General features: G+C 41.3%; 1 protein-coding gene across 5 annotated transcripts in view; it reads right to left on the bottom strand.

Annotated features, from left to right (window-relative positions):
• Positions 1 to 686: 686 nt before the first annotated feature.
• Positions 687 to 20498, bottom strand: part of LOC139480473 (tyrosine-protein kinase STK-like) — a 31749-nt gene continuing 11937 nt past the window's right edge. For all 5 annotated transcript variants that reach the window (XM_071263562.1, XM_071263558.1, XM_071263559.1 and 2 more), the window contains exons 2-11: positions 16625 to 17858; positions 11628 to 11724; positions 9957 to 10061; positions 6902 to 6993; positions 6146 to 6304; positions 5007 to 5153; positions 3913 to 4172; positions 3499 to 3649; positions 2242 to 2373; positions 687 to 903 (exon numbers count right to left, since the gene is read on the bottom strand). In XM_071263562.1, the coding sequence (XP_071119663.1) occupies positions 689 to 903; positions 2242 to 2373; positions 3499 to 3649; positions 3913 to 4172; positions 5007 to 5153; positions 6146 to 6304; positions 6902 to 6993; positions 9957 to 10061; positions 11628 to 11724; positions 16625 to 17828 (2562 nt within the window). In that variant the 5' untranslated portion in view covers positions 17829 to 17858 and the 3' untranslated portion in view covers positions 687 to 688. The remainder of the gene's footprint in view (positions 904 to 2241; positions 2374 to 3498; positions 3650 to 3912; positions 4173 to 5006; positions 5154 to 6145; positions 6305 to 6901; positions 6994 to 9956; positions 10062 to 11627; positions 11725 to 16624; positions 17859 to 20498) is intronic.

Raw genomic sequence — 20498 nt, 5'->3', positions numbered from 1 at the left:
CGCGGTCTCCATCACCGTCTCCATCACCGTCTCCATCACCTCCTCCATCACCTCCTCCATCACCTCCTCCATCGCGGTCTCCATCACCTCCTCCATCACAGCCTCCATCGCAGTCTCCATCACCGTCTCCATCACCTCCTCCATCGCGGTCTCCATCACCTCCTCCATCACAGCCTCCATCGCAGTCTCCATCACCTCCTCCATCACAGCCTCCATCTCCGTATCCATCACTGTCTCCATCTCCATCATCGTTTCCATCAACGTCTCCATCAATGTCTCCATCACACCATTCAAGATTCTGCATCATGGTGACTCAGTCAAGCAGGTGTTTGATTGCTGGTCCTTTGGTCCAAGGCCAACAAAAATACCAGTCACATCTTATATCAGGTCCTGAGTGCCATTGTACAAAGCGATCTTAGCGCTAATGTGATCGTAACTCCCATACCTTAACACAGACTTACGACAGTCACAGCTCTTAGGTTGTTTTCAACAACGGCACCCTGTTGCGTTACCGGATGTAGTCAATACTTCCAAACATGTGTCTCACATAGTTTACTGAAACTATACTCTGATCTTGCATTCCTCAGATTGTAAGGAGGGCTAGATCTCTTCAAGATCCTGATCAGTCCTGTCACATATTTATCTCACCGCATCTTTTCTAACCCTGCAGCTGTGTCCACCCGAATCCTCACACATCACCATAGTCTCTCTCCATCTGGACCTTGAAGTCTTCAAACAATGTGTGTATATGGAAGAAGGAGGGTCTTGTCACTGGGTCGTACTTCCAACACTGTTGCATGATCAAATAGTACGGGTCGATCTGCTCAGGAAGCCAGTGCTCCTGTGGCTTTGGAAGGCGGTATCCTCTCTGAATCTCATCCACAGCTTCTGACGGTCTCATACCTGATCAACAGAGTTATTGGAGTGTAGGTCACAGCTATAGAGTATAGATACAGTTACTGCATATCTCTACAGGTGGGTTAGTGAATCAGTCTTAAAATTGTCAGTTAATTGATTTTGAAGATGCAAAAGTAGATTTGAACTTGCATGGTTTCTATGGTGTTTGTATTTACAATTTAAAAAAAAATCATTTTTCTTCAAAATCAACATTTTTGTGATAGTATTTTGATAAAATTGTGTGGCTTTTAAAAATGGAAATCAAACCCTTATGATAACATACTAAGTAATTAATTTTCCTTTGGCCCTCCTCAAATATAAAAAAAACACGGATATTTCTTTTTCATGAGATATACACGATTCATCATGGAAGAAGAAAATTACAAAGAACTAGAAACTTCCATACAGATCAAAATGTTACTACTTCTTGGGCAACATTTTTTTTCAATTATTCTAAAGATTCTACTGTCCAAAGCCAATATCTTTATTCATGAAATAAAGTAAAAAGTGTTTAAGTTCATTTATATTTGCCCCAAAGCTCCATCATTGAACAAAATAATAAATCTTTTTATTCTTCATATAGGTATCTGAATAGTTTGCCATGTCCATGTTAAGCCTGTCTCAATGTGTTTTAAGCTTGCCATGTCTTTATTAAGCCGGTCTCACTGACTGTACATTCCAATGTACCTAATGCACATATTGGGGGCAACACATGCATTTGGAGGACCCAATGAAAATACCGTATTCAATGTAATAAGCCCCCAGGGCGCTCTCAAAATTAGAAATAGGGGGCTCTTATTAGAATATAATTTTGGTGAGAAAAAAACCCAGAGTTGAAAGATCGTAAATTTCGTGGTTCATACTGACAGCCTGAAATGTTTATGTACGACAGATATATTTTCCAGAATTTAATTGTCCATAATTAAGGGTGCATATAACACAAGAGTGGGTATTATACACTGATAAATAAGTCTTTTGTACATTGATCAATCGGAAGGGGTGCTAATTGGAATTGTTCACTAGCCAATATATTAGCAAATATCGCCGTAGCCGCTTATTAGAGCGGGGCGCTTATTACGTCTAATACGGAATTTATTTTATTACACCTTTCTTAGTTTAGGGTCAGTGGCTCTGTAAACAAATATGGTCTAAACATATTACCTAATTAGTTGCTTTTATAGCCAGTATGGAAACCTCTGTCACTTTACTAGCTATACTATATCTATACACCACACAATAATATAAGCAGATATTTCTGTTGAACTTTACATTGACTCAATTCATCCTAAAAATGAAATATTCAGGACTTCCCTTGTAAGTGACCCAACACAGTGAATTCCCTACCTGCATACGGTTCCTTTCCTGATGTTGCAATCTCGTACATGAGGATACCGAAGGACCACACGTCCGACTTGATGCTGAACTTGCTGAACAACACTCCCTCGGGGGCAGTCCACTTGATTGGGAACCGCGTACCTACATGCAGAAATAGCACATACAGACTCATACAAATCTAGGAAAGGTCATGTCCTGGCCAGCAAATCAAGACAGTAAAATCAGAGAAGTTGGGGACAGGGGCTCAGTTGCACAGGAGCACAGGGGCTCAGGGCCTCAGGGGCATGGGCACAGGGGCACAGGGGCACAAAGGCACAGGGGCTCAGGGGTATGGGCACAGGGGCACAGGGGCACAAAGGCACAGGGGCTCAGGGGCTAAGAGCCTCAGGGGCACAGGGGCACAAAGGCTCAGGGGCACAGTAGCACAGGGGCTCAGGGCCTCAGGGGCATGGGCACAGGGGCACAAAGGCACAGGGGCTCAGGGCCTCAGGGGCATGGGCACAGGGGCACAAAGGCTCAGGGGCACAGTAGCACAGGGGCTCAGGGCCTCAGGGGCATGGGCACAGGGGCACAAAGGCACAGGGGCTTAGGGCCTCAGGGGCATTGGCACAGGGGCACAAAGGCACAGGAGCACAGGGGCATGGGCACAGGGGCACAAAGGCACAGGAGCACAGGGGCATGGGCACAGGGGCACAAAGGCACAGGAGCACAGGGGCTCAGAAGCACAGGGGCATGGGCACAGGGGCTCAGGGGCATGGGCACAGGGGCACTAAGGCACAGGAGCTCAGAGGCTCAGGGGCATGGGCACAGGAGCACAGGGGCATGGGCACAGGGGCACTAAGGCACAGGGCCTCAGGGGCATGGGCACAGGGGCACAAAGGCACAGGAGCACGGGGGCTCAGGAGCACAGGGGCATGGGCACGGGCTCAGGGGCATGGGCACAGGGGCATGGGCACAGGGGCACTAAGGCACAGGAGCTCAGGGGCATGGGCACAGGAGCACAGGGGCATGGGCACAAGGGCACAAAGGCACAGAGGCTCAGGGCCTTAGGATCACAGGGGCTCAAGGGCACAGGGGCTCAGGGGCACTGGGAATAAACAACCCATTCTTGTAAATGAATGAGGTTGTGTGGAAGCTAAGTTCCACTGAAAAATAGCGGATGGCAAGAAGGGGCACCTTAATTGCCAACCTTCCAACCGTGTCAGTTGCAACTAATCATGGTTGAAGACAAATGTGTTACACATTAAGGAAGGACTGAACACCTACCTCCAGCTACATACTGTCCATCATCAACAACCCTGGCCAGTCCGAAGTCAGCGACCTTCACATCGTAATGTTCCCCGACCAGGATGTTGCCAGCACGGAGGTCACGATGGATGAAGTTGCGAGATTCAAGATATGCCATTCCTTCAGCTATCTGTTTGCGGGAAGTCGACATAGTTAAATAGCAAACGAAGAAGACCCTGACATATGTTCTTGTCGACATACCAAGAGAAAGGATGTAATATCGTTAAAAAATCGAAACGTTGTCAGGATCTTAAATAAAAATATTTTCAATTAAAAAATGTTATTTTTATTTTTACTTTTTCCAGTCATTTCATCTGTATAAACAAGATAATAAGTTTTCAGATTTGTATATTAAATGTGAATGAAATTGTCATGACAACAACAGTTACCTACCTGCCGAGTCATATTAAGCATCATGGTATGTTCGAGCTTCGTACGCCTGTCTCGCCGGAGGAAGTCCAGTAGGGATCCATTGGCCATGTACTCCGTGATGAGCAACACAGGTTCACAGTTCGTACACACAGCCAGAAGCTGCACCAGGCGGACGTGACGTAACTTGTTCATTGTCCTCGCCTCACGGATGAATTCTTTCACGGTCATTCTCCCAGGTTTCAGCATCTTAATGGCAATATCAAGTTTCCCTCGGAGCTTTCCTGAAATAATAACAATCAACATTAATCACCATCATCATCAACATTAAGCACCTTCATCATAATCAATCATCATCATCATCATCAATCATCATCGATCATCATCAATCACAATCATCATCATCATCAATCACCATCATCAATCATCATCGATCACCATCAATTATAATCATCATCATCATCATCATCATCATCATCATCATCATCAATCACAATTGTCAATTATCAAGCACCATCATCATAATCAATCATCATCATCATCAATCACCATTGTCAATCATCAAGCACCATCATCATAATCAATCATCATCGTCATCATCAATCATCATCGATCATCATCATCATCAATCACCATCGATCACAATCATCATCATCAATCACCATCATCATAATCGATCATCATCATCATCATCATCATCATCGATCACCATCAATCATCATCATCATCATCATCGATCACCATCAATCATCATCATCATCATCATCATCATCATCGATCACCATCAATCACCATCTTCATCATCATCCTCATCATCTCCATCTCCATCATCATCCTGACCGTCACCATAACCACTATGAGCATCGCACATTGCAGAGTATCAATAAAATACAATCAACCAAGTCACTGAGCACAACCAACTGATCCATAATGCTGCCTCTTAAGACCACCCAGGTTAACATTTTTACATTTATGACTGGGAAATCTCTGAGTGAGGCATGCATCAATATGGTCTCCCCACCTAAGCTGACATGCTGGAATACTGTTCAAACCAGCATTAAAGCCTACTCACTCACTCACTCCATTTACGACAGTAAAGAGCCTCATGACAGTAATACCTTTCCACACTTCCCCGAAGTATCCTGCCCCCAGCTTCTCTGTCTTGCGGATGTTCTCCCGGCTCACCTCCATACTGCGGAGATGGGTGACGGGGGCCGTGCGGGGACAGGGCTCACCGAGTCGACACACCAAGCCATCTTCCTTCTCTGCCAACACAGAGGTACAAGCCCATGTCACACTCCAATAGACATGCATTGCATATTTCATTCAGCCCAGCTTTAGGCTCTGGTTCAATAAGTGTTTGTCATTTTCTAGTACAATTCTATTGATATATTGTCCAACCAATACACATAATACGACAGTGCCGATCAAGTTGCACATACTTACACAGACACCAGAGAATTTTGGATAGTGAAGGGTTCCGTTTGCATGAACTGTTCTTTTAATACACAGATTTATTTTATGTATTTGGCTGAACTGTAAGAGAGACCAGGTACTTCTATAATGGGACAAAAAGAAACAGTTGCTAGTTGCATCTTCAAGTCTCTCATTGTTCTCATGGGTAGATCTTGTCTAAAGAATCCATGTGATAATTTCAGTAGGGGCCTAGATATAAAGTAATGTGGAACAACAAGTACAGATGTAAGCTGCCAAAATCTACCCCCTTCAGAGTATACCCGGGTAGATTCTGGGAGCTCCCAGATTATACCCCCAGGGGTTGATTCAGGGAAAGGGGATAGATTCTGTGAGCTCCAAGACTCTACCCCGGGGTAGATTCTGGAAGGCCCCAGAAACTATCCACGTATACTTTGAAATGGGGGTATACTTTTAGACTTTACACCGGTATTCAGAAGGTTTGACTTCACAGTCTGTTATTTTGTTAGTTTAATGACTCAGGCAAGTTCTCAAGTCTGATGTACAACATAATTGTGGTATCAGGGATTTTTTAACAAGTCAGTGTTTGTGATAGAAGTCTATGTTCATTCCCTTTCTGAAAAAAACCCAATCATGTTGGCATGTTTTGTCATATTGACCATTGAGTAAGTTTGGAATCCAAGATGGCTGCCAAGATGGCCACAAGATTATGTTTATGTTTTCTATATTGTAACTTAGCTCACAGCTACAACTCCTAAAAAGCTTCTGTTCAACTTGAACATTCTTAGCATCAAAGATCAAAGATGAAGCAGATGACACTCACTCTGATAATGTTCCACAAGCGAGATGACATCAGGGAACAGTTTCCTGACTCCAATGTACACTTGTCCATCAGCGGACTTGCGTATCTTGTAATGGCGGATGGATGGTGTTCTGCCATCTGGTTCCAGACACCTCACAGACAATGCATAGGAATTTTTGTCTGAAAATAAATGACAATAATGTTCAAATGAAGTTGCTGTTAAAAGTCAGTTTAGGCATCATGGTACTATGATTTCATCAGCATCCATCCTTGCTGTAAGGTAGAAATATCATGAACGAGATGTCAAGCATGAATTCACTAACTCACTCAGTCATATGAACGACGGGGTAGCCAATTGGTTACTGAGCCTTCACTACCACGCTAAAGGCTGAGAAAGGTTCGATTCCCCACATGGGCTGATGCATGAAGCCCATTTCTGATGTCCCCCCCACCATGATATGATCATAGGCCAACCGATCAAGGAACACAGCTCTGCATAGCTAATTGCAGCTTCACAGAAGACTGGGCCATGACGGCTGCAGTATTCCTATAATGTGTGACCAATTCCAGGGTGGCTGGGTAGCCTAGTGGGTAAAGTGTTAGCTCATCACGCTGAAGACCAAGTTCGATTCCCAACATGGGTGCAATGTGTGAAGCCAATTTTCTGATTTCCCCTGCTGTGATATTGCTGGAATAACGTTAAGAGCAGTATAATCACACTCAGTCACCCACTCAACCACTACCCTTTGGGTTGGGAAGGTAGTATATTTTTCTCACCTGCGGAAGCCCTGACAAGAAAGCTGCCAGTCATCACGCCCTCCCTCTTCAGCCACGCCTCCCCGTCATGCCGACTACAGTCGAACCACCAGCTGAAAACCATCATCAATACTTGAAACACGATAGACAGGACAGCATCTAGGTGGGTGCAGTCACACTATGATGTACAGTGAAACCTCATGAGTACGGACTCCCTGCATTCTGAATTATCTTGCTGGAAACATGAGACAGCATCTAGGTAGGTACAGTCACACTAACATGTACAGTGAACCCTCATTAGTACGGACTCCCTGCATTCTGAATTATCTTGCTGGAAACATGAGATAGCATCTAGGTAGGTACAGTCACACTATCATGTATAGTGAACCCTCATTAGTACGGACTCCCTGCATTCAGAATTATATTGCTGGAAACATGAGATAGCATCTAGGTAGGTACAGTCACACTATCATGTATAGTGAACCCTCATTAGTACGGACTCCCTGCATTCAGAATTATCTTGCTGGAAACAAATATACAGCCTACACAAAGGAACATCACCCCTTGATTTGATAATCTAGACATTTGTGAATCTGGACATTTTTCACAGCGAACACAACATCCAGATTAACAAGGTCCATCTCCACTAAGATTTGGATTAGGCAGGGTAAGCCTTATAACAGGGGTGCTGGATACACAACACAAAACAAGGACACTTGACATTGGGAGCCATATTCCATCATTAAAGAGAAGACCTGTAAATGTATTCATAATGATTTCTTACTTTATGTGTTAACTATGACAAACACCGGGGGATACATCTATCAAAACTTAACATTAACTATTTCCAGTTATGTCCCTTCTATGTCCCTCCTATTGACCAATCAGATTCTACCTCTTATATCACTTACATTTGCTTCAAACAAAATGGCGGCACACAGTCAAGACGATCTGATCGATAATCAAGATCTATATCATGAACGGCATAAAATCATGTGAGCACCTTGATCAAAAACATGAAAAGATTTGGAAAATACCTGTTGACGCCCAGTTGGCAGTACACATGCTTTGCAAATCCTGCAACTGACCGAAATCTGCATGACAGTTTACGAACTGGACGTCAATTTTGTTACTCGATATTGATAGGACTATGCATAGAATCCTTACTCCAGCCAAAATATAACTCCATAATTCAGGCCTAGTTCGGCAAGGTGTGGAAACTGGACTTTTACAGTCAGTTAACTCCCTTGACTCAGGAAGATGACCGTGGTTAACCCTATCAGAGATTTACGGATGTCATCTATGTGATGACTCCACACCTGATACATTTGCAAGGAGTTTGTTAAAAGCAATCAGGTGACAAACAGTCGGACGGAAAATAAAAATATATCTAAGCCGACAATTAATGGTGGGGATAAACGTATCAATAAACGTATTTGTTTGCAGAGAATACACACAAAGGACCTGGCTGCATATAGGGCTAAAACCGTTCATCAGAATAGATCACAATATGGAAAGATCTACACTTATATCACTATAGGGTACGTTATGTCCACTGCTTTGGCAGGTTGTTATTCTTCGTAACGACCTGCCCATGCAACACATCAAGGTCGGACAATTTGATTCGTAAGAACGGGAAGCAAGCCTCAGCTCGCGGTTTTGCATCATCCTGCAAGGGCAGCGTGTTCAGGGTCCACGTGGACAACTCAGAGCCTCAAGCATCTGAAGTTCACAACGACCTTGAAGAGGGCGCGAATCTATACACAATACACAGGATGCACTGCAAAGACTACCAAAAACCCTGATTGAATAACTTCATTGCAGCAGCTTACACTTCTTAATTGGTGATACAGCACTTTGGGGAATGGGTGATGACATTGAATAGTGTCATTAGTCATTTATGAGTGCAAATTCAAATTTGATATACCACTTTTAAATAACTGCATGTGATGTGAAAAAATACCAATTCAGAAGTCGTGATCTAACAGTCTGAAACAGGAAACATTTCCTCAAAGGGTATCACATTCAGTGTGGTCTGAATACATTAATGTTGTAGGCAGGTCACTGTCAGTCTAACTGTTAGATTCACAATATCCTGCCGTCCTTCATGCAGCAGGAAGAACACCTCGCAACTGGGGTTACAAATCATGTGTTATACTGGATGGTATATCACATTGTAGCAGAGAGTACTTCTGTATATATTGATCGTGTTTTATTAATTAGCTGTTTTACTTTAGTATGTAGTCAATAATGTTACATTGTATATTTCAGATATTGCAGTAAATAAAAAATATTTATTGTATTTCTCATTTCAGGCTGCATAAGATATTGAAGTAGTTGTAAGTTAAGTATCATCCTTAAAGCCCTACACAACTTCTTAGAGGTCAAGGGCGGTCGGGTAGCCTGTTGGTTAAAGCGTTCGCTCATCATGTCAAAGACCCAGGTTCGATTCCCGACATGGGTACAAGGTGTGAAGCCAATTGCTTGTGTCCCCCGCCGTGATATTGCTGGAATATTGCTAAAAGCGGCGTAAAACCCTACTCACTTACTCACTCTAAGAGGTCAATCAGAGTGTAATCCCAGGTGCGTTCTTGATTGGCTAGTTTTAAATCTCAGTGTCCTGCTTTTAAAACCCCGTATTTTTACCCCTGCATATTTCATTGAAAGAGACGGGAATAGTAATTAATGGATGTCAGGAGGGATTCAGTCATTGTGACCATCCTGATACACCCCAGTGGCATTCATCGGGGTGTCAGTTTATCATCGTCAACGGAGAACAAAATGAACACACCTTACACCTGAGCCTGTGCCATAGCCATTTGAGACCACTAGCCTGACTTGGCTCGAAGCATCATTTTCAGGAGAATGTAGTCTTATTATATGTACTATTATCAGCTGACCTTACTACTACTACTACTAATAATAATAATAATAATAATAATAAAATAAAACAATTTATATAGCGCAAATTTTCAGCTTGGGTCTGCTCAAAGGCCATAGACCAAACAGAATTTTACTACACTGGGGCATCGGACTGTTGGCAAAATTCGCTGACTGCAGTGGTGGATGCACTTACTCCTGAGCCTGTGGGGAGTTATCATCCACCTTCACATAGTTGACAGGGATGTAGCCTCTCTTCCCATTGGTCAAGCTGCTGCATATCACCCAATCAGCTGTGTCGCTGTAACCAGAAATTATGCACATGTATTTCTCAAATTTTGCTAAAAATTATTATAGTTCTTAGGGAATGTCAGTACATATGACCTTCATTTATACTATGTCCACACACTTCAAATCACATCGACAGTGGTCAACTAAAAATATAAATTTTGAATAGGCTTCGTAACAGAAATATTTAACAGACTCTGCAAGAATAAAGACTGTTCCCTATATTTTGATTTTATTCCATATTTGTGAAAGTCTGGATCAGTAGACAACTAAAACAAATAATTAGACAAACAAGTTAACAGATTATCAAAAACAGAGAAATAATAAATAAAACTTCAACAGATACATACTGTACAACTGTCCAAAGAGACAGATCCAGAATTTGGAAAAAAGGTGGGTGCACACATAATACCAAATACAAGACGTAACTTAGCAGAGTGAGCAGCTAACATGTAAGGTGCTCCCCTCTCTGGATCCGCCAGTAGTTTGTTCATTTGTAGTTTAACACCGCACTCCGCAAATATTCCAGCTATATGACGGTGGTCTGTAAATCATCAAGCCTGGGCCAGACAATCCAGTCATTAAAATCATGAGCATTGATCGACACAATTGGGATATTATGACATCCATCAACCAAGTCAGCGAGCCTGACCACCCGATCCCGTTAGTCGCCTCTTACGACAAGCATAGTCGCCTGTTACGGCAAGCATGGGTTGCTGAAGACCTAAACTACCCCGGATCTTCATGGGTCCCGCCAGTAGTCCTTACAAGGGATCATATATATACTGACCTGCAAACCACCATTCCTTACATTTATAGAAACAAGTCCTAACTTAAATCATACATTTTTTCACATCCTATAGAAAATGTCCAAAATGAAAGGGTGCTTGTTGACAGTCATCACATACAGTAAACTATGTTTATAACGTCAAACTGACGGATATAACAAACTGTTTTTTCTGTGCCGGTCATTTGCTGTATATATGCTGTATATAAATGCTTATAATGAACTATGGTTATAACAAACTACAATTAGTGGTCCCTTTGAGTTCATTATAACCATAGTTAACTGAGTTCTGGGTTTTCTGTACAAATATATGGACATAGATGGGTGTGCATGCCTGCTACTCCCTTCCCCATTTGTTGCACATCCACCTTCTTGAAACATACTACAATATCTTATTGTTGTAGAAAAAATACTGTTGATCAGGTATACAAAAGGACACATAAAAATACACTATGGCTAAATCATTTTGGTGAAATGGTTTCAAAAAAAAATTACTTAATTACCAGACACAAATTGCAAATGAACATTTTTCACCCCTATTTTTCAAAACAAGTTGCACCCACACTTGGTATGCATTTCCAGTGGGCAAATGTGATAGTTTCCAAGAGTGTTCAAACTTAATAATATGCTACGACATCAGAACGTGTATACAAGAGGGCTGTTTGAATATAATGCCTACAGTGTTTCTGCACAAATATTTATCATTATTTGACTACAAACTACACTGGCATTGTGTATTCATACAAACTACACTGACTGTGTTAAAGGAATGTAATGCTTGTTTGTACCAACCTGGCGTTAACCTTCCGGAGTCGGTCCCCTTTCACAAAGGACAAGTCATCATCGTTAATTGCCTCGAAGTCGTACATTGCCAGGAAGATAACAGGCTCTGTAATGAACAAATATGGCATACATGTCAGCTCATAGTGACCACAGGCTCATTCAAATCAGATCAGAGGCCACCTCCATAGAAACCTGAGCTAACTTTCCCCACCCAATCTTATGTGAAGGATGCATGGGGTCTGGAGGTTCCGATGTCAGCTTTCTGAAAGGATTTGGCTTCATGTTTTAATCACCCCCTTTTGAAAATTGTGATTTGTACAAACGCAAACCTACATAGAATACAATTAATCTTTCGATGGTACTGTCCTTTGAGTGTAGACACCATGGCGCTCAGTTGGGCTTGCTAAAAAGATTGATAATCGGAATTATCATTGATGTGAAGAAATATTAACGCTATCGATATGAAAATTGGGTCATCAATATCTTACATAAACTATCGGGATGAAATAAAGTTTTAATTTACCAAAGCAGCCTTGTTTTGTTAATTGTCAATGATGGAAAGCAACTGATTTTGTTACATCTTAAATGCCCACAAAGTAATCCATGTATAAATGTGTCACCACTCACGAGTGACGTGAAATATGTTGTTTTGTCTCTTAGCTTTTAGCATATTTGCTCAAAGTTACTTCTCCGATATTTATTGATACCTGATCGATATTTAGTTATGATTATCAATCTCTCAGACCTATATCGATAGCCAGCCCTATCGCTCAGAAACAACAAAATGATTATTCTGCCTTCTTTATCCTCATTTGGAACAATTCAGTTCATGTTCAAGATACAGACATCAGATATGGTGATCTGAATGCTTCGCTCACTCATATCCAGCTGCTTGGCTGTTAAGACAGTTCACCTGATGCAACCACCTCACCTATAGAGGTCTCCTCAATCGTTCTGCAGAGAGGTGTTGTATTAGAGTAAGAGATTTGATTTTATTGACATTGGATAACATAACATAAACACTGAAACCGTAAAATCAGGTCCGTAGACGCTCAGTACACCTCCCCATCCTCAACTGTCTGCTCTTCAGAAACACCAAATGTAACATGTTCGTAAGGCAATGAACTATGGTACTTTTCAAGGCCGTACCGGTAATAAAACCCAAGTGCGTCTTCAAACAAACTTAAGATATCATATTCTATATTTCATTGTCAGAATCAGGCTCCATTTGAACATCCAAATATGCTATTAAAATATTCCATAACCAGTGTTTCAAAATTATTTAGAGATTTATTTATTCCAGCTTAATCATTTCCTACAAATCAGAAGACAAAATATTTGTAACATATTAAACAGCAACTTTCTGCAAAATTGAATGCCTTTCAAACTTATTGAAACTTAAGGCTTTTTCAAGGTCAGACTGCCAAATGCAAGTTTTTTTCAAGTCAGTGCAAACTTAGACTTAATTAAATAACATTTAATAAATAGGCCTGGGACACCGGGGAATTTCATTCAATGCAAATCAATTATTTACATCATTATTTTTATTATTACTAGGAAAAACAGAAATCTTTGTCATCAATATAGTGAGTATTGTTTTACGCCGCTTTTAGCAATATTCCAGCAATAGCACGGTGGGGGACACCAGAAATGGGCTTCACACATTGTACCCATGTCGGGAGTCGAACACGGGTCTTCGGCATGACGCGCAAACGCTTTAACCACTAGGCTACCCGACCGCCCCTCATCAATACAGATAACCTGATAACTGATTCATCAATCAAATCTACACAAGTGTGCAATTTATAATCCAGTCAGGTGCCAACAAATAGCAAACACCTTAAAATAATAAACTAATACTAACAAAAGATAGACACTAACTTGGCTATATCCCCTGCCCCTGTTGCAGAATTTATGAAATAATTAAATCTAAACAAACCCAACCTTTTTTAACCGAGGTGGAACTTGTCATGGAAATTGTAAAAAAAAGAAGAGTTTGGAACCTAAGTCCATCTTGTTGTCATGGAAACATGAAAAATTAAAATTTCTAGAATTTCTAAATAGCAAAAGGCACCAGTTCAGCAAGTACCTCACATGTACCAGTTTGAAGAAAAAATATTGAACGGTCTCTGAGTTATGCTCCGGAAACGAAACGTGATGGACGGACGTACGGACAGACGGACGGAGCTCGTTTCTATATCTCCCGCCAACTTGGTTGGAGGAGGATAATAAAGGAATACAAAAAAACATTTATCAGTGATGCAAATGCTACTGCAGAAAAGGTAAAACATAGTATAACATTACAGCAAACGTTTGCACTAAATGGCACAGTATCAAAGGGGTATTTTATATATAAAAAATACTTCAACATGCTTGTGAATAAAATCAGGTCAAGAGTTGGTAAGGAACACCATTAAACCAGCATCCAGTGTTCTCAGCCCGTCACCTGGGCAGTGCAAGTCATTTATTAGCATTCCCACAAAATTGTGGAATTTTCATGACTCGTATGTATGTGTATGACAGTTTAACCATGGTTGTCAAATTCTAAATCATTGACAAGGTATATTTAACAATTCGTCTAACACTTCTAAAAATGTGTACTGACAGGAGTACACTGTGTGAAGGGGGTACTGTCATGGAGGCTGCAAAGGAGACATCAAAATTCAGTAAATCCAGCTAAACCCAGTATCGGAAGTTCAAAGATCATAGCAGGGTCAAACTTCAAAATATGCAAAAACATGTATTACCGTATTCGACTCTTAATTCGGGGCTCTTAATGGAATATTATTTTGGTGGAAAAAACAAAACAATCCAGTGATTGACATCATGAGCATTGATCAACGTAATTGGGATACAATGACATGCATCAACAAAGTCAGCATTTCTATAAAAGTGGTATTAAAAGCTTGAAGGACAAATGGAATAAGTGTATTGAGGTGAATCGAGATTATATTGAAAAATAAAAGTGCAAAAAATATTCTGCGACTTGGTCTTATATTGAAGTTGCAAAACTTATTGAACGCCCCTCGTACCAAATTGTGAGTGGTATTGGCTTAACAAACCACATGGCCATGGTATGTTGTCTTATAAGGTTGATTACATTGATTCAGCTTAAAGTCACTGTGAGATTACTGTAGTTTGTCTTCAGCAACCCATGCTTGCTGTAAAAGTCACTGTGAGATTACTATAGTTTGTCTTCAGCAACCCATGCTTGCTGTCAAAGTCACTGTGAGATTACTGTAGTTTGTCTTCAGCAACCCATGCTTGCTGTAAAAGTCACTGTGAGATTACTATAGTTTGTCTTCAGCAACCCATGCTTGCTGTCAAAGTCACTGTGAGATTACTATAGTTTGTCTTCAGCAACCCATGCTTGCTGTAAAAGTCACCTTGATATTACTATAGTTTGTCTCCAGCAACCCATGCTTGCTTTAAAAAGCGACTTTGCTTGTCGTAAAAGGTGACTAACGGGATCGGGTGGTCAGGCTCGCTGACTTGGTTGATGCATGTCATCGTATCCCAATTCCGTGGATCGATGCTCATGATGTCAATCACTGGATTGTTTGGTCCAGACTTGATTATTTAAAGACCGCCGTCATATAGCTGGGATATTGCTGAGTGCGGCATTAAACAAGAAACAAACAAACAAAACAAACTATATTTTGAAAGTAGCTCCTCAACACATTCAAAAACAAATATTTGAATTGTGTTTATGGAATCTCAGGATGGCCTGTTGTTCAGGTTTCATTTTCGCTTTCATTTTATGTATTTTCTTGGGAACAACTTTCTAACACTTTACCCGAGGATGTTGGACCCAAACAAGACACACTGAGGCAGACATTAAAGTCATGCAGCCGAGACAATAAAATTAGAACTTGCACATACTTCTATTAAGCTTATGTGAATGATATTTTCTCTGTACGTCGGAATTTCTTCGGACTTTTAGGCATAACACAAATGGGGAAAAATCATCATCACACGTAACTGATCTAAGCAAATTACGTGTAGAGAACCGCCCATGCTTTCATCACAGTTTGTTGTGCACTTTTAATTTCAGTTTGGGTAACAGAAAATATCTGTGCAGTTGTCATGTGATTTTACTCAGAATGAGGTTATACTTTACTCAATGAAAAACGTATAGCTTGCCAAACCTGTGTAGTTGAAGGGTTGTGTGCCCTATACCTAAGCCTAATTCGGCTTGCCGTAATGACACAGTTCAAAGAAAATATTGATCAATGTTTCTTGTTGCAAGGGTACAAGATTTGGTTCCATGCGTATATAAGTTCTGGCGGATTTTTTACTACCAAGATTTAATTGCTCCTTTGGAGGTGCATATTGGGTCAAACTTCGGTTCCTATCACACTGATTGTTCCGGTCATACAGGAACTTTCACACACATATGTTCTACCTTGTGAAACTGTCAGGTGTCTTAAGGAGGGATTTGGTGATGGACCTATTCTTATCCAGAATCCCCACGGTACGCCCAACATAGGTTGCTGGGGACCTATTCTAATACTGAATTCCCACGGTACAACCAACATAGGTTGCTGGGGACCTATTCTAATACTGAATTCCCACGGTACAACCAACATAGGTTGCTGGGGACCTATTCTAACATGGAATCACCACGGTACAACCAACATCGGTTGCTGGGGACCTATTCTAAACTAGAATCCCCTATGCTTAGACCAACATAGGTTGCTGGGGACCTATTCTTTCCCAGAATCCCCACAGTACAACCAGCATAGGTTCTTAGGGGACTATTCTAAACAAGAATCCCCTATGCTACGACCGGCATAGGTTGCTGGGGACCTATTCTTACAAGAATCCCCCAGATTCCTCACAGTACAAACAACATAGGTTGCTGGGGACCTATTCTTTCCCAGAATCCCCACGGTACGACCAGCATAGGTTGCTATGGACCTGTTCTAACCTGGAATCCCAATGGGTGAAAAAGACCCGTGGTTAAGATTTAGTTCGTATCTACTTCTAATCAGCTGTATACTCACTTGTTTCATTTGGAAGAGTTGGGTTGTCCATTTCAGGCATTATCAACTGCATATCTTCAAAGGACTTTGTCAGTTTCAGCTGCTGTCCTGGAAGACGTTTAGTAGCACGCCGAGCAAGTTTCGGAGATGAGAAATTTCTGTGCATACCACTAGCACCACTATGTCCACTTACATTGATCCGAGTAATTTTGGGTGAAGATTTTGGAGAATGTAGCTTTGGAGGTAGTTTAGGCGATTCTCTGTTTTTTACCTGTGTTAATGATTTTAACAGAGGATTATGCCCAAACTCATCTTGTGATAGTCTCCTATCAAAACCAGGTATACTTATAGGAGAAGTCTCATTCATGCCCTTGTTATAGGAATCGATAGCTTGTGGAGACAACTGCGGTGGATCCAAAGTGTGATCCACAGACCTGGAACGTCTTGCTATCAAATGATTTGCAAGCGGATTATCATGTTCTGTGAGTGGAGTTTGGAATTTCGGAGAAGCTTTTGAGGGCGATGATGTTGCCACAACACCTTGAGATGATGCACCAGAGCTACTCTGGGACACATATCCTGAACTCATTTGGGAAGAGGCCTCCACACTGTCTGTCATCTTACGACCAGACAACTGTTCTACTGTCCGAGGGAAATACTCTGTTGTCTTAGAACTTGGGTCTGTTACTCCAGGAAACTGTTCTTGTCTTCTAGGAAACTGTTCTGGTCCTCTTGGAAACTGTTCTGGTCCTCTTAAAAACTGTTCTGGTCCTCTTGAAAACTGTTCTGGTCCTCTAGGAAACTGTTCTGATCCTCTAGAAAGCTGTTCTGGTCCTCTTGGAAACTGTTCTTGTCCTCTAGGAAACTGTTCTGGTCCTCTGGGAAACTCTTCTGGTCCTCTGGAAAAGTGTTCTGGTCCTCTAGGAATTTGTTCTGGTCCTCTAGTAAACTGTTCTGGTCCTCTAGGAAACTGTTCTGGTCCTCTAGGAAACTGTTCTGATAGCCGCCGGGCCTGATCTGCTCTAGGAAACTGTTCCATCCTTCCAGCGAATTGTTCTGGTTCTCTAGGAAACTGTTCCTCTCCTCTGGTTTCATACTGCTTCAGAACCTCTTGGTCACGTTTCCCCACAGGTTTAATAAAGTGACCTTTTCGTGAGCTCGATGACACCGTGCTGGCAGTGTCATCATCTATAGTATACTCTCGCTTGCCAGACTTGTTGCCCATGGTGGCAGTATTACTCTATGTCCCCACAATCTGAAACATGCCAAAAGTAAAGCACTGTAATACTGATACATGCCTTTCTGATATGATACTATACAGGCCTAAAAGTTGCCACTGCCACCTAAATTTCAATTCGTCTACTGTCTAAAATTCAGAGGTAGCCAAATGACTACCTTGAAAAATATCTTGTGGCTACTAAAATCTATTGCTACATATATGTGGACACAAAAATATACATGTCTGCTACTAATTGTACTCGCAAATAATTCATCCTATAGTCAACAATGAACTGAAATACATAAATATTAATGTAATTAGTATATTATTTTAGCTGATAGTTTATTGGATAAGCAAGGATATACCTAGATAATCTAGTAACATAAACTGCATCATTGTCGAGTCACAAATAACAAAACTCAAGTACAGTTTCCACTAATATACAATTCCAAGACTAGTGCTATGACATGTACACATAATAGTTATTTGATAAAAGATCATTTCAAATGCTTTTGGCTACCTACACTATTGGCTTGACCTTTTAATTTTTTCACTGGCTACGTGGAAAAAAATACTTGTAGCCATATGGCTACTTGGTAAAAATTATAACTTTGAGGCCTGTTAAATTAAAGCACAAAGCACTGTAATACATTGAAACATTGATACATGACCTCCCCATGTAATACATTGATACATTGATACATGACCTCCCAATGTTATACATTGATACATTGATACATGACCTCCCCTTGTGATACGACATAAAACACTGTAACACGTTTGTACATCTATGTACTCAGTGCAGTCTGAACATTGAACCCTGATCTCATTTGTTAAACAAAAGAACAGCTAACACTCTTACAATCCCCCGAAACATATATACCATAACTGGTACTGTTATCACAAAAAGCTTGTTGCTAGGTGACCCGATCCATCATGACAATACCAGTTAGACTTGTTGACACCTGACTTTTTCTGTGGAAATAATTGACAACTTCCAGCCATCCCAGTTTAACTATTAACCACCAGAGCTATTTATACAATATTGCAAGTTTCTCAGAACTAGCTCTGTTTCTCGGGAACAATAATGACTTCACTCACTGATTTGAACAACATGAACTGAAACCTGTATGGATATTTCTTCAAATAATAAAATTTATGGAGTTTTTACATTCTATCAAAAGAAACATTTCTGATTTTGATATTAAACCAATGACATGTAATGTAAAAAATAAGTGTTTAAATAATAAAGTTCCAGTTTCCTGTGGCATCACAAACACAGGGAAACAATCGTGGGATGTTTTGCTTCTATTTACATTTCTGGTTTTGCAAAATCTTTTAATAGCGATGTGGAACAACATCTTTCTCTCATGTTCATTACACAATTCCTGTTTTTTTCCAAAATAAAACTGACAATGTTTGGGTTTTATTTTTTACTAATAAGCGAACAGAAAACTTGTGAATGACGTAATGTTAACAAATTAGCATAATTAACCAATAACAATATATTACAGTTGATTTCCTTAAAGCTGTATGTTTCATATTTCACAATTTAATAAAGATAATCCACCATTTGTAAAATGGACTACACACGAAAAAAAAAAATGAGACAGGAATACAAATTTAATAGATTTTGAAAATAAAAAACATATGCCACAAATTATGTTTCCGCTTCAACCACCCCCACCCTACAGCTGTAGAAATCCACAACCCCCACTAACCACCCCCACTCTACAGCTGTAGAGATCCACAACCCCCACTAACCATCTCCACACCACAGCGGTAGAAATCCACAACCCCCACTAACCATCTCCACTCTACAGCTGTAGAAATCCACAACCCCCACTAACCATCTCCACACCACAGCGGTAGAAATCCACAACCCCCACTAACCACCCCACTCTACAGCTGTAGAAATCCACAACCCCCACTCTACAGCTGTAGAGATCCACAACCCCCACTAACCACCCCACCCTACAGCTGTAGAGATCCACAACCCCCACTAACCATCTCCACTCTACAGCTGTAGAGATCCACAACCCCCCACTAACCATCTCCACCCTCCAACTGTATAAATCCACAACCCCTATCAACCATCCCCACCCTACAGCTGTATAAATCCACAACCCCTATCAACCATCAACACCCTCCAGCTGTATAAATCCACAACCCCTATCAACCATCCCCACCCTACAGCTGTATAAATCCACAACCCCTATCAACCATCCCCACCCTACAGCTGTATAAATCCACAACCCCCACTAACCATCCCCATCCTACAGCTGTATAAATCCACAACCCCTATCAACCATCCCCACCCTACAGCTGTATAAATCCACAACCCCTATCAACCATCCCCACCCTACAGCTGTATAAATCCACAACCCACATCAACCATCCCCACCCTACAGCTGTATAAATCCACAACCCACATCAACCATCCCCACCCTACAGCTGTATAAATCCACAACCCCTATCAACCATCCCCACCCTACAGCTGTATAAATCCACAACCCACATCAACCATCCCCACCCTACAGCTGTATAAATCCACAACCCCTATTAACCATCCCCACCCTACAGCTGTATAAATCCACAACCCCCACTAACCATCCCCACTCCACAGCTGTATAAATCCACAACCCCTATCAACTACCCCCACCCTACAGCTGTATA

Source organism: Haliotis cracherodii, unplaced genomic scaffold (genome assembly GCF_022045235.1).
Source record: "Haliotis cracherodii isolate W230 unplaced genomic scaffold, xgHalCrac1.p SCAF_4, whole genome shotgun sequence".
Taxonomy (NCBI): domain Eukaryota; kingdom Metazoa; phylum Mollusca; class Gastropoda; order Lepetellida; family Haliotidae; genus Haliotis; species Haliotis cracherodii.
Note: the sequence above shows the minus strand (reverse complement) of the source record. Positions and strands in the feature narration are given on the sequence as shown.